We start from the raw sequence: 13,872 nt of genomic DNA, 5'->3' as shown, positions 1-13,872 counted from the left end.
AGGTAGCCTGCCTGATGCCTTCCTCGTGACCAGCAGAGCGCCCCCCGCGGCATGCCGCCCCAAGCACACGCTTGGCGTGCTGGGGCATGGAGCCGCCCCTGAATATACCACAGTGCTGCACACGTGTAGGATACAGCCAACACACGTGCGACACACTATTTCTGTGCAGGACACACATGTGTCCTGCCCCACAGCGGGGTACTGGAGGGGTCTGTCCCTCGGTTCCAGCTCCCAGGTTTACACAGCTCAGTGGTTCTAGCTGCGGCTGCCAATGACAGCACACTCCCCGTGCAGTGTTTTGTCAGGACTCTGTACGAGGGGCGATCGCCCTTTTGCTCAGTGTAACGCAGAACTTGGCTGCAGCACCAGGGCGGAGTGTGGCCTGACCCCGCTCCTGCCCTGCAGGATTAAGCTCCAGGGAGAGCTGAGCGCCAAAGCGGGTGACATCACGCGCTTCACTCCTTCCGCCAGGGAGGGAGCGATGGTTTACGTCAGCCGTAGGGGTGGGACTCGGGCAGCAGCACGTTCTGCCGTATGCGGGTGTCTCCCTTGGCTGCGGCGAGGAGCTGGGCTCAAGGCTGTTCCGCTTCCATTGCAGCCGCCTCCGCAAAGGTGGAAGAAGCAGCCCCGAGTTCGCGGTCGGCTGATCGCTGTGTGTTGAGCGCATGACAGGAAAGCACAGGGGCCGCGGAGAGAAAGCGCCCAGCCAGCCCTGCGGCCTCCGTGCCACTGAAGCGGAGCAGCCAGTGAGTAGCCAGCAATGGTGCCGGGTGGAGAAGGGTTTTATTAACTACAGCCCCGGCATTCGGAATGGAAAGGGCGGGCTAGGAGAACCCGCATAGGCTTGTTTCGTTGTTGTTTTTCCCCCTCCTGAGCTGATTCTTTTGCAAATATTCTCTGTGTTGTACTGTTTCCTCTTTGGAGGAGGAGGAAATGGGGGTTAGACAGCGTTAGTAGCTGCTGGTTTTGGTGAATGCTCAGAAAGCCTCTGTCTTGGAGAAGTATGATGTCATTGCATGAAGTCAGGGGAGTTCTGAGTGTAGCTGTGCTGGGGTGGGATGAGTGTGTTCTGTTTTGTCCTATTTTGTGGGGAGTTTATACAGGAAATATTTCTGGGGCTTTCTCTTCACAGCAGTGTAACTATGCTTATGTTAATAGACCTGATTCTTCCCTTCCTTGCATGTTGCATAGTTGTATACATCTGTGCAGAGAGAGTGTAATATTGTATCAAATCAGGATCCTTAACTCTCACTCGTCCAAGAGGCAAGGCTGTGGGTTTGCTCTGGTGTAAATGTTGATATAAATAAGCAACATTCCTTTGCTCTGTAACTATGAGGATATTGCCCCCCTCTTCTGTGATTTATTATATTGGGGAGCAGGGAGGGAAAGCATTTTTGTAGAATCTTTGTATTTATGTTACGATCCATATAGCTTCCTCTTTTGCCTCCCCCAAACTGTGTTAAATTAGATATTCTTTTGGCAGTTCTTCCCATGGCCATATTTGACAGGATGGGCTGTGTTCAGTGGTGATGCTGACTCCACTCTGATGCGTCAGCAGAATGAACTGGTGATTATGGATATTTTTAAACAACAAAAAAGTTCAGCATCTTTAAACCACATCATGTGGAGGAAGTTTAATTAAACTTTATACCCCCAACTTTGAAAATTCTGGACTATATAGTTAATGATATTACTGTGGTGCTGGGGGAGACATTAGAGGTATTGTTTCTCGATGTCCTACCCTCTTAGTTAGCTTCAGGAAAAAATGACCTTTTGGAAAATGGTCTAATACTGTTCAGAAGTTGCAGTTCTGTTCATGAGATGATCCTGCAAGTCTCATTTACTAGGATAAAGTGTTGTCAAATTATGCCTTGTTTCTTGGTGTCTGATATTCAAAATTGCAAACAAAACAACATGCACATCTCTGATCCTACATACATAATTAAAACAACTCACAGAAGAAAGAAATATGAAGCAGGGCTCCCCTTTTTAAAATTTTTAAACTTTGAAAAGCTGTATTTATTTTTCACAACATAGGACTTAATACAGAAAAAAGATTTTAAAAAGTTCTCATTATAACAGACAAAAAGTACATTCTTGTGTGTATCAAAGGTCTGTTAATACAGAACATATAATAAAGAATTATTCCTCTTATTTTCTTTTTTGTAGACAAAATAATTGTGTGTAAACACTATAATATCTATATCTACTATCTGTTCACTGGGGCCATGTTATTCTGCACTGAGAATTCATGGCTTCTTTATACTTACAGGCATTGTAAAGTGCCCTTAGTGTATATGAGAATCAGGGTATGGCTACACCTGCAGCTGTACAGCGCTGGGAGTGACAGCTGTCTTTGTACGGCTGTGTAGGGAAAGCGCTGCAGTGTGGCCACACTGACAGCTACTAGCGCTGCAGTGTGGCCACAATTGCAGCATTTGCCGTGCTGTTGGGAGTGGCTGAACAGGCATTCTGGGATACCTCCGAATACATCTGGAGGCCAATAACAGCGCTTTTGGTGGCCACACTGGCGGAGCAGCACTGCATCACCAGTGCTGCAATCGTTATACCCCAGGCAGAGCAGGAGTACAGCCAGCGCTGCAGCCAGGGAGATGCAGTGCTGTATGTGCCTTGCAAGTGTGGATGGTGAGTACGTTGCAGCGCTGTAAACCCACCACCAGCGCTGCAACTCTCCAGTGTAGCCAAGCCCTCAGACCCATAGGGCTCCACAGGTGAAACGTGAACATTCAGTGATGCTTAAACATGCTGCTAAAGAATTATAAGTCTGTAGTTTTGGGAGGCTTTTTGTTTTGTTTTTTTCCTTTTGCCCTGGCCCCCTTCTTATGTCGTAGTACTTGTTGCTTTTCACACTTGAACTGTGAACCTTGTTAGAAGAAATAAACATTGGTCATATAACAATTGCCAAGTATTCTGTAAGGAATTGGCAGATAAACTGTCAAATTATTTTAAGTGTGTTGACAATATTGACAGGAATGTTAGCAAAACATCTCAGCCATGTCTTCCTGAGGAATGATTTAAAAAGGCAATGGAAGACTTGAAGATAAAAAAAAAAAAAAGTGTGTATTCTGTGTATGTAGAAGTATGAAAAGGAAGAAAGACCAATAAGGACAAACTCTTTACTGTAGTGAAATTAGTGAGCTTTCATAAATGACTTCTTCAAAAATGGCTGTGCCCGTGTTTTATTTATTTATATTATATACACATCCACGCGCGCACACGCACACACAGAGCCATTCTTTACAAGTCTCATTTCTTCTTTTTTTAATTTCAGATGGGTACCTGCTGTATGTAATGGCATGGGCTCAGCAGCCTTAAGTAGACCAATGTGTGAGTAAGAAGCTTCAGACTCCCTCCTGATATTTTGAAGTATAGAAGGAAGAAATGAATCTTGCCAATGATGGTGCAATGTCCAGAGCCGTATTTGACTGGAACTATGTTCTGTGGGAAGTTCGTTTGACATTACTAGCAGCTGGTTTTTTCATTTACCTGGGAGTATTTCTTTTAGCTCACTGGCTTTCCTCATGGATCAGTGCCACTTACCGTGCTTTGTCAGCAAAGGAGAAGGTCTTTTGGAATATGACTATCACACGTGGCGTGTTTGGAGTTCAGAGTTTCATAGCTGGGTTGTGGGCCATGCTCATAGATCCAGTTTTTCAAGCTGACAAAGTGTATTCACAGCAAAAGTGGAGCTGGTTTAATTGCTTAATAGCCTCTGGCTTCTTTTTGCTTGAAAATGTAGGTGTTCATCTGTCTAATATTATTTTCAAAACGTTTGATGTATACTTGGTAGTTCATCATTTACTTGCCCTTGGTGGCTTTCTTGGGCTGATAACAAACATAAAATCTGGACACTATCTACCCCTGATGGGACTGCTACTTGAGATGAGCACTCCTTCAACCTGCTGCTCCTGGGTACTTTTAAAGGTCAGAACTTGTTAATGATCTTGTTTTAATTACTGGTGATAGAAGTTTCCTTTAAAATGTTGCCCCTTCACTCCCCTCCCCACAAATATATATATCTGAAAACAAATAAATAATGGCCTCCAAATTTGGAGATATGTTCTGGGATCAGGGTAGATTTTTTTTTCATCCTAACTGGAAATGAATTGACCAAGGGAATCCTTAATTATAACACCCTAAAATAGTTAACTAGTATAAAACAAACAAAAAAATTATTTATTTTACCGATTTCATAATAAAGAAACAAAATGAATGAGATTTTTAAAAAATAGTTTTCTGACTCACTTGTTGGAATCCAGTGCATAGGACCAAAGATTAGATGATTAAATTCTAATTTTAGAAGATTTTTTATTAAGACTAAATAGTAACGTGAGAATGGCTCATTAGGTCCAACAACTGTAATATAGGCCATAACATTATTGCTGGAGAATAAAGATGTGTGCTCACACATATGAGCGTTTATGTATGTTATATATCCTCTGTGGATGTGGGGAAGGGAGAATAGACTTGAAGAGATCTGCCATGCTTGTAGGGAGAAAAGAAAACAGCCCTGCTTCCAAGCCTTAATGAGTTCCAAAGGGTATGTCTTAGTGGTTTAAACTTCAGTTCTAAAATATCTGGATTCTTTAAAACTACAGCTCGCTTCAGCCCTTCTGAGGTGCTTTTGATAAGAACTTAAACGGGGAGGTAGTTTTTATGCATGTAGATGCTAGACCAGGCAGAGAGTCATGGTTTGTCTCAGTGGTCTTAGCCAAAATTCCCAGACCCTACTAACCCCCACTGCACTATTGTGACATGTGCTTTAAATAGTTTCTGAAATGGTTTATGGACGAAGACAATGTGCATGTGATACTGTACGTCCATCAATGTTCCCTCTAATTTTTTTATATCCATGTAAGGAATGAATTTTGTTATGTGCACCAATATGGAGGTGATGTGTGGTGGGGGTGGGGCCAAGGGGTTTGGAGTGTGGTGTGGGTGTTGCAGGCTCTTGGGTGGGCCGGGATGAGGGGTTTGGAGTGCAGGAGGGGGCTCCAGGCTGGGGCAGAGCATTGGGGTGCAGGGGGTGAGGGCTCCAGCTGGGGGTGCGGGTTCTGGGATGGGACTGGGGATGAGGAGTTTGGGGTGCAGGCTGCCCCGGGGCTGGCACCAGAGGACTCCCTTTAGCCCTCTCCCCAACTGCTGCAGCCCCGGGACTGGAGCTAGAGGACTCCCCCCAAATCCCCTCCCCGCTAGCAACAGCTCAAGGGCTGAGGCACCTCTCCCTGCCAGCAGCAGCTCCAGGGGCCGAGGCCCGCAGCAGCCCTGTATGTCCCAACTTGCTCCACTCTCCACCCATCACCTACCTCTCTCCTCTTCAGGCCCCCGTGGCTGTGCGCCTGGGTGACCCTTTATAGTCTGCCACGCAGCATCGGGGGAACTTAGATGGCCATAGTTTATGAAATGGTTTATAATTCTTGTGGACAAATGATTGCACATTTATATAGCACCTCTTAGCACTCCAGAGGAAAATGATTGAGAGTATGTGTATGTATGGCTGTTTACATCTAACACAACAGGAAAGCTAAATATGTCTCTTATTTATAGAAAACACTAACTGCTTTATCTTGAAGCAACAATCTCATTTCTCTTCGTTGTTTTTTTTTCAGATTGGCTGGTCTAATACCCTTTTTTGGAAGGCAAACCAGTGGGTAATGATCCACCTGTTTCACTGTCGCATGGTCATTACTTATCACATGTGGTGGGTGTGCATTTCCAGTTGGAATGATGTGGTGGAAAATATGGGACTTCCATATTTTACTGTCTTTTTCATGGGATTATGTGCACTTACAATAATACTTAACCCATACTGGACATACAAGAAGACTCAGCAGCTCCTCACTCCAGTTGACTGGAACTTTTCAAATACAGCAATGAAAAATGGATCTTTTGGAAAATTAAATGGTGAAACAGGCCAAAAGAAGAGGCTGTAGTGCTGCAACAGATATTATGGTGAACTGTGGCTAGAAAAACATGGGGCAGGTTTACTGCTGAGTGCATGAAAATAGAATTATTTACAAGACGTTTATAAACATATTGATCAGTTGGTAGATGGCTATCAGTATTCTATACTCATTTATCAAAAGTGTTTAAAATTGTTGCTTCCTATATCTATATCTATCTATCTATCTATATATATATATATATATATATATATATAGTGATAGACCCAGACCAGTTGAGAAGAGCAGAGTAGTCGAAGGGAGATATACTGGCCACTGGATAAGCAGTTTTCTGTTCCCTGAGTGACCAGAGCAGGGGCTGCTCCAGGCTAATGAGAACACCTGACTCCAATTAACCTGCTAAGAGTCAGGTGAGGCTGTTAAGCATCTGACTTTAATTAAGGCCCCTCTGATGCTATAAAAGGGCTCACTACAGTCAGGCCAGAGGAGAGGAAGTGCATGTGAGCAACTGGGGGCAAGAGGCATACAAGAAGCTGAGAGTGAGTAGGCATACTGCTGGAGGACTGAGAAGTACAAGCATTATTAGACATCAGGAGGAAGGTCTGGTGATGAGGACAAAGAAGGTGTTGGGAGGAGGCCATGGGGAAGTAGCCCAGGGAGTTGTAGATGTTGTGTGACTGTTACAGAAGGCACTATAGACAGCTGTAGTCCACAGGGCCCTGGGTTGGAACCTGGGGTAGAGGGTGGGCCCGGGTTTCCCCCAAAGCCTCCTAGCTCCTGATCCAGCAGAGGAAGATCTCTGAGGCTAGCAAAATCAGCCAATAAGCGCAGGACCCCCCAAGGTAGAGGAGGAACTTTATTACAATATATATATATATATATATATATAATATAAATAACACAGTCAAAATCTTTGACTCAGGATTATGTCAGCATTTTTCTCATGTTGGACAGTGCTCTGTCATTTAGTAATTGAAAAGCAAGCTTCCATCGTTCATTTTAGAATCTCCAAGTGCTTTACAAATAGCTAATTAAGCCTCACAGCTCCTCCTTGAGGGAGATTACCATTAATCCCATTCAATATATGTGCTAAATATTGATAGTGACTTGTCCAAAGTTAAATTGCAAATCAGTGGAAAAACTAGGGCTAGAATGCAGAACACCTGGCTCCTAGACCCATGCTTTTACCACTAGCCCATAAAATACTATAACGAATTCTCCATCACTTGAAGTCTTTAAATCAAAACTAGTTATCCTTCTGAAAGATACAGGAGAATGATGTAGGTCAAACAGAAGGTGTGGGCTTGGTGCAGAGCAGAAATTACTGGGTGAGGTTCCATGGCCTGTGTTATGCAGGAGTTCAGTCTAGATGATCATATTGGTCCCCAGGCCTTAAAAATCTATGAAAATGCAAAGTATCATAAAAGTCCATAATGAGCTGTTTGTTAGCACAATTTCTAGTGTATGAGGGTCCATTGCACAAAATCACCCCGGCTTTCGGCACTGATTGGTAACCTGATTGGTTGGCCAGCTGCCTAGAGGGAAGTTGAGCTGTCTTTTCACTTGTGCAGATGGTTCCTCCAAATCAAGAATATGGTTGTTGCCTGTTCTGGAACCTCTTCTATGACAACACAGGGAGCTTTAATCTTCAGGGACGCTCCTCTGTATGGCAACACTCCTACAACATAATTTAGAAATCTTCTTTGGTTTTTTTATTTAGAATCTTTATTTTCTTTACAATAAAATGGCTCTTTGAGGATAATACTTCGCTAGCGTCTATCTAGCGAAACCCTAAATCTTTCCCTGACATAAAGAAAATATTGTTGGTTTAAAGCTAACTAGTCTTGGAGAACTGGTTAAAATAATTGTACCAGTTACAGGCTTGATTGGACCAGTACTGGTTGAGGTTGTAGACAAGTGACTAATAGACTCTTCTGTGCAGGAATGGCACCTAATGGCAGGAGTGATGCATTAGTTTTAACATATAAGATGGCAAAAACAAAAATGTGTGTGGGGCAAATCCCACAATCTGACAAGAACTCTGTTTCATGGTGAATTTATTTCCCAAAGTAACTAGCTTCTGTAAGGCACATGGAAGTATGTTAGGTCAAGGCTCATTTTCCTAATAGTTTTGTTATGTGGACATGTGGGTAACATACACTGTTTTACTAATTAAAAGGAAAAGCATAAATCAGCACATCATATATAGTGTAGATGAAGCATTTCAGTGACACATACCAGGTGGAATGGGGAAAAACCGAATGCTCAGAATGCTGTTGGGCCCAAGCAGAAATGTATTTGGGAACACATCAAATATCTGTTCCTGAAATACAGACCCTTTTTCTTCTAGATCATAGGTTCAAATCCAGCTCCAGTTGATGGCAATAGAGTGATTATCTGAAGGCTGTCTAATGAACTATGTGAAATATATTTTGTAGTCTCAATCCAGTTCCCAGTGAACAGTACTCCAACTCTCCCCCTCACCCCCCCCCCACACACATCTTTTTGGCAGTCTCATGAGAAAGGCCATGAAAATCAGTTACCCTGTTATCCATAGGGGTGGCCCCTCCAGATCAGAGTAAAGGCTTGATGCTTGAGCAGCATAACACACATTGATCTTTTCCTGCAGATAAAGAACTGGATTCCCCAGGGCAGTCAATCAAGCACTTTTCAGGAGCAGAAAAGTCACACGCAAAATGTTTGCAAAAAGAGATGAGGATGAATCAGTTCCTCATAAACAGAAAAGAAAATCTGTGACCCCGATACGTAAAGAGGCTAAACCTCACTGCAAGAGGTTCCAGTGTTGGGTGCTCAGCAAGTCCAGTCACTTGGGAGCAAAATGCCACCTGGAGAAGGCATGGAGATGAGGAAATCAAATAGGTTGGGAATGTCTAGAAACCAGGAGGCTGGAGAATTTGTAGAGGCTAAGAACAGGAAGTGAGGCTAAGAACAGTAGCCTCAGAAGTGAGTGAAACAGGAAATTGAGATATACTTGTAATTTTTGGAGTAGTTTGCATGGCCTTGGTTTTAGCACTTGGAGGGGCTGGGATTAGCTGTAGTGCTGGAGATTCAAAATCATATTGGAAGGGTGTTCCCCAGTGGGATTAGGCAGCTGGGTAGGTATCTCGAAGGAACTGTATAGGTTTTTTTATTATTATTTAACAATTGGGGAAAAAGTAGATTTTGTAAAACTGAGTTTATAAAACCTGTTATGAACAGAATAGCTTTTATTACACTGATATATAAAATTTTAATTAACAGCATTTCATTTTAGGAAAACATCTGGAAAAGAAATTTTAACTTAATCCTGGAGCCAGTGTAAGCAGGACAGAAACCTTGTAATATTTTATACTTCTTCAGGCATCTTGCCCCTCGGTGGTATTTTATGAGTAATTTTGTTAACCTATCAGTGTTTGCTAGTGCAAAAGAGCCAGAGAATGAAGTTGATATGTATCTAAACTGAATTTTTGTTTGGGTGGAGGAAGTTTCTTCGGTCTTGTGAAAAATGTAGCTAGGGCATTATTTTTATTAATGTGACTTTCACCTTGATAGTGTACCTTGAGCACCAGGATATCTTGGGTGTAGTATACTTTAGTTTGCTTTATTTGAAGAGGAGTGGTGGAGAAGAAAGGTGTCTCAGAACTTGTTAAAGGAAAGGATAAAGGATGAATCCCTCTAAAATTATAATCTCAACAAGTACCCTACATCTAGAAAATTACTTATCTATACTAGTTATGTGTGTTCCTCATCTGAGCTGCCACTTGTAGGCAGTTTGGTCAGGTTTATTGCTATTCTGCAGATACATATAGATACATCTCTCATTCTTCTGGACCTAGACCAGTAACATCTGTTTGCTTTATGTTTCTTTAGTTCTGAAGGATGAGAGACTAATCATGCCTAAATGCTGCTAAGACTTTATTATTGCTTTATTATTGTAGTCCCAGACTAACTGTAGTTCATTTGTAGGTTTGCTAATGTAAAACTTAGCGTACTCCTTTAGGAGCACCTTATCATGCTCGCATGTGGAAAAGCTCCCATTGTCTTCAGCAAGAGTTGGATGAAGCCCTTAGTATGTTGCTGCCATCACTTACAAAATTTTTGGTTAACCCCGAATGCTGGCAGGTTAATGTACTCCCTTCCCCAGTTCAATGCTCCAGACTTTCTTTGCCTTTGTCATGAACAGGGTTAATCATTGTAGCGCTTCTTAGAGCAAGGTGTTTGAGGTAATACCTTTTATTGGACCAATATCAGCTATTACCTCAACCACCTTGTGTCTCTAATATCCTGGGGCTAACACAGCTAGAACAGTAGTGCTTTTTGTCATCCTTCTTGCCAATACTCCATATCTTTTCAAACAGATCCAAAACGCTCCAGCCACATACCTTGTTCTGATTTCCACACTCCTGGGCTATGCACTTTGCATTGGCTTGGGTGTTGTGTTTTCTGTGTTTGTTAAATCAGTGTTTTGTTTTTAACTACAAACCTACCGCAGTCATGCACTAAGCACATAGACTCCCTTGCCGTATAGATTCCAGCCCAAACTCTCAAGCCCTCCTCTAGATTGCCAACAGTATCCAAGTCCTGCAAATTTTTCTTCTTGTACAGTGATTGAGGATTTATATACTGTGCCTTCTCTTTCTAGAACGCTCTACTCTTCCCCTCAGGGAGACTCCCACTTGACATGGATTTAGAAGTCAGTTTAAACTGTCTTTTAAAATACTGGATGGAGTTGGGTTCATTGTACAATATAACATTTTTTAGATGGCACGCTGTCTTTGGCATCTTTGCATCATTAAAAGTATTTTGTGGAATAATTATAATTTGTGTGACTCTTCCATTCACTGTTTTACTGATGAGATGTCTGCTTTTTGAATATTCAACTTTATCCGCTGGTCACCTGCAGTGATTAAATAAGCTTTGCAATGTATATACTAAATGTACCATTTTGTGTATTTATAATGTTTGTTATATTTGATAAGGATAACATCATGCTCAGCAATTGTGTATAACTAAAAGATAAAGGTCTTCATATTAACAATGTTTATAAAGAAACAGGTGAAAACTGCCTATTTCATTATTACAGATCGTTAATATCAATGCAAGGTCACAATGTTTTTATAAAGGGGATAAAAAAGGCACCACTTTAACATTATTCTTTGAGTCTATGTATTGTGTGCCCCAGCTGTGTGGCCTGCGTCTGAGTTAGACCCTGATCCTGAATACTGTACATGTATAAGTATTTTCAGGTTTAGCTAAACCAAAGAGGAAGAAGTCCAATGAAATTAAAATTATAATTCAATGTTTAAAAGATGTACTATCCCAACCTTTTGAAAAATAGCATTAACTTTGTTTTTAAAGTGTTGCTTCAATGAATTGCCTTGATGCTAATCCCTCCCAACGCCCATATCATAACCTTAGTCCCAGATTTGGACCTTAGCGTCCAAAATATGGGGGTTAGCATGAAAACCTCCAAGCTTAGTTACCAGCTTGGACCTGGTACCTGCTGCCACCACCCAAAAAATTAGAGTGTTTTGGGGCACTCTGGTCCCTCTGAAAAACCTTCCCTGGGGACCCCAAGACCCAAATCCCTTGAGTCTCACAACAAAGGGAAATAATCCTTTTTCCCTTCCCCCCTCCAGGTGCTCCTGGAGAGATACACAGACACAAGCTCTGTGAAACTACACAGAGAGACTCCCCCTCTCTGTTCCCAATCCTGGAAACAAAAAGTACTTTCCTATTCCCCCAGAGGGAATGCAAAATCAGGCTAGCAATCCAACACACAGATCTCCCCAATTTCTTCCTCCCACCAATTCCCTGGTGAGTACAGACTCAATTTCCCTGAAGTAAAGAAAAACTCCAACAGGTCTTAAAAGAAAGCTTTATATAAAAAGAAAGAAAAATACATACAAATGTTCTCTCTGTATTTAGATGATACAACACAGGGTCAATTGCTTAAAAGAATATTGAATAAACAGCCTTATTCAAAAAGAATACAAATCAAAGCACTCCAGCACTTATATTCATGCAAATACCAAATTAAAGAAACCATAGAACTTACTATCTGATCTCTTTGTCCTTACACTTAGAAACAGAAAATTAGAAAGTAGAACTACTTCTCCAAAGCTCAGAGAAAGCAGGCAGGCAGACAAAGACTCAGATACAAACTCCCTCCACCCAGAGTTGAAAAAATCCGGTTTCCTGATTGGTCCTCTGGTCAGGTGCTTCAGGTGGAAGAGACATTAACCCTTAGCTATCTGTTTATGACACGCCCCCCAAATTGCAGACAGTGGGGAAGCTCACTGGCGGCGATTTCCTTCTAGAACTTTAAAATAAACAGATTAATACAACACATGCACCTTTACATATACCCCTAAGTATATAACTAACAGACTTCTACATTTTAAGAACACTTTTTAACTACTGAATTCTGGGAAACTCTCACGGGAGAGTGCATCAGCTACTTTGTTAGAAGCTCCTGTGATGTGCTGAATTTCAAAATCAAAATGTTGGAGAGCTAAACTCCAACGAAGAAGTTTCTTGTTGTTCCCCTTGGCAGTATGAAGCCACTTTAGTGCAGCATGGTTAGTTTGTAGTTGGAACCGCCGTCCCCAAACATATGGGCGTAGCTTTTCCAGGGCGTACACAATGGCATAGCATTCCTTTTCACTGACTGACCAGTGACTTTCCCTGTCAGACAGTTTCTTGCTGAGAAACACGACAGGATGGAAGTTGTGATGTGTTGCTTCCTGCATGAGCACTGCTCCTATACCACGCTCAGATGCATCTGTGGTTACTAGGAATGGCTTGTCAAAGTCCGGGGCCCTGAGCACAGGGTCAGACATGAGCATCGCCTTAAGCTGGGTAAAGGCCTTTTGACACTCATCAGTCCACTTAACTGCATTTGGCTGGGTCTTTTTGGTCAGGTCGGTCAATGGGGCAGCGATTTGGCTGTAGTGTGGTACAAATCGCCTGTAGTATCCGGCCAAGCCTAAGAAGGATTGGACCTGCTTCTTTGACTTTGGGACAGGCCACTTTTGGATAGCATGCACCTTGGCCTGTAGGGGGTTTATGGTTCCTCGACCCACCTGGTGCCCCAGGTAAGTCACTGTGTTTTGGCCTATTTGACACTTTTTGGCCTTAACAGTTAGTCCGGCCTGCCTGATGCGCTCAAAGACCTTTTCCAGGTGTAGTAGGTGTTCGGGCCAGGAGTCTGAAAAAATGGCCACATCATGGAGGTAGGCAACTGCAAATTCTCCCAGTCCAGCTAGTAGACCATCTACCAGCCTCTGGAAGGTGGCGGGTGCATTTCGAAGGCCGAAAGGAAGGACATTGAATTCATACACCCCCGCATGGGTGACGAATGCTGACCTCTCCTTGGCAGGTTCATCTAGCGGTACTTGCCAGTACCCCTTGGTTAAGTCTATTGTAGAGATGAACTGGGCACGTCCCAACTTTTGCAATAGCTCATCGGTACGTGGCATAACCGCTGCTACACCATATCATAACCTTAGTCCCAGATTTGGACCTTAGCGTCCAAAATATGGGGGTTAGCATGAAAACCTCCAAGCTTAGTTACCAGCTTGGACCTGGTACCTGCTGCCACCACCCAAAAAATTAGAGTGTTTTGGGGCACTCTGGTCCCTCTGAAAAACCTTCCCTGGGGACCCCAAGACCCAAATCCCTTGAGTCTCACAACAAAGGGAAATAATCCTTTTTCCCTTCCCCCCTCCAGGTGCTCCTGGAGAGATACACAGACACAAGCTCTGTGAAACTACACAGAGAGACTCCCCCTCTCTGTTCCCAATCCTGGAAACAAAAAGTACTTTCCTATTCCCCCAGAGGGAATGCAAAATCAGGCTAGCAATCCAACACACAGATCTCCCCAATTTCTTCCTCCCACCAATTCCCTGGTGAGTACAGACTCAATTTCCCTGAAGTAAAGAAAAAC

General features: G+C 42.8%; 1 protein-coding gene across 1 annotated transcript; it reads left to right on the top strand.

The window, feature by feature from the left end:
• Positions 1–508: 508 nt before the first annotated feature.
• On the top strand, positions 509–6,141 carry LOC127049732 (protein CLN8-like). The gene is made up of 3 exons (XM_050950978.1): positions 509–746; positions 3,293–3,945; positions 5,631–6,141. The coding sequence occupies exons 2-3, from the start codon at positions 3,403–3,405 to the stop codon at positions 5,952–5,954; spliced, it is 867 nt and encodes a 288-aa protein (XP_050806935.1). The 5' UTR covers positions 509–746; positions 3,293–3,402; the 3' UTR covers positions 5,955–6,141.
• The last annotated feature ends 7,731 nt before the right edge of the window (positions 6,142–13,872 follow it).

This window comes from Gopherus flavomarginatus, chromosome 4, assembly GCF_025201925.1.
Source record: "Gopherus flavomarginatus isolate rGopFla2 chromosome 4, rGopFla2.mat.asm, whole genome shotgun sequence".
NCBI classification, from domain to species: Eukaryota; Metazoa; Chordata; order Testudines; family Testudinidae; genus Gopherus; species Gopherus flavomarginatus.
This window is presented reverse-complemented; position numbering and strand designations above follow the sequence as displayed.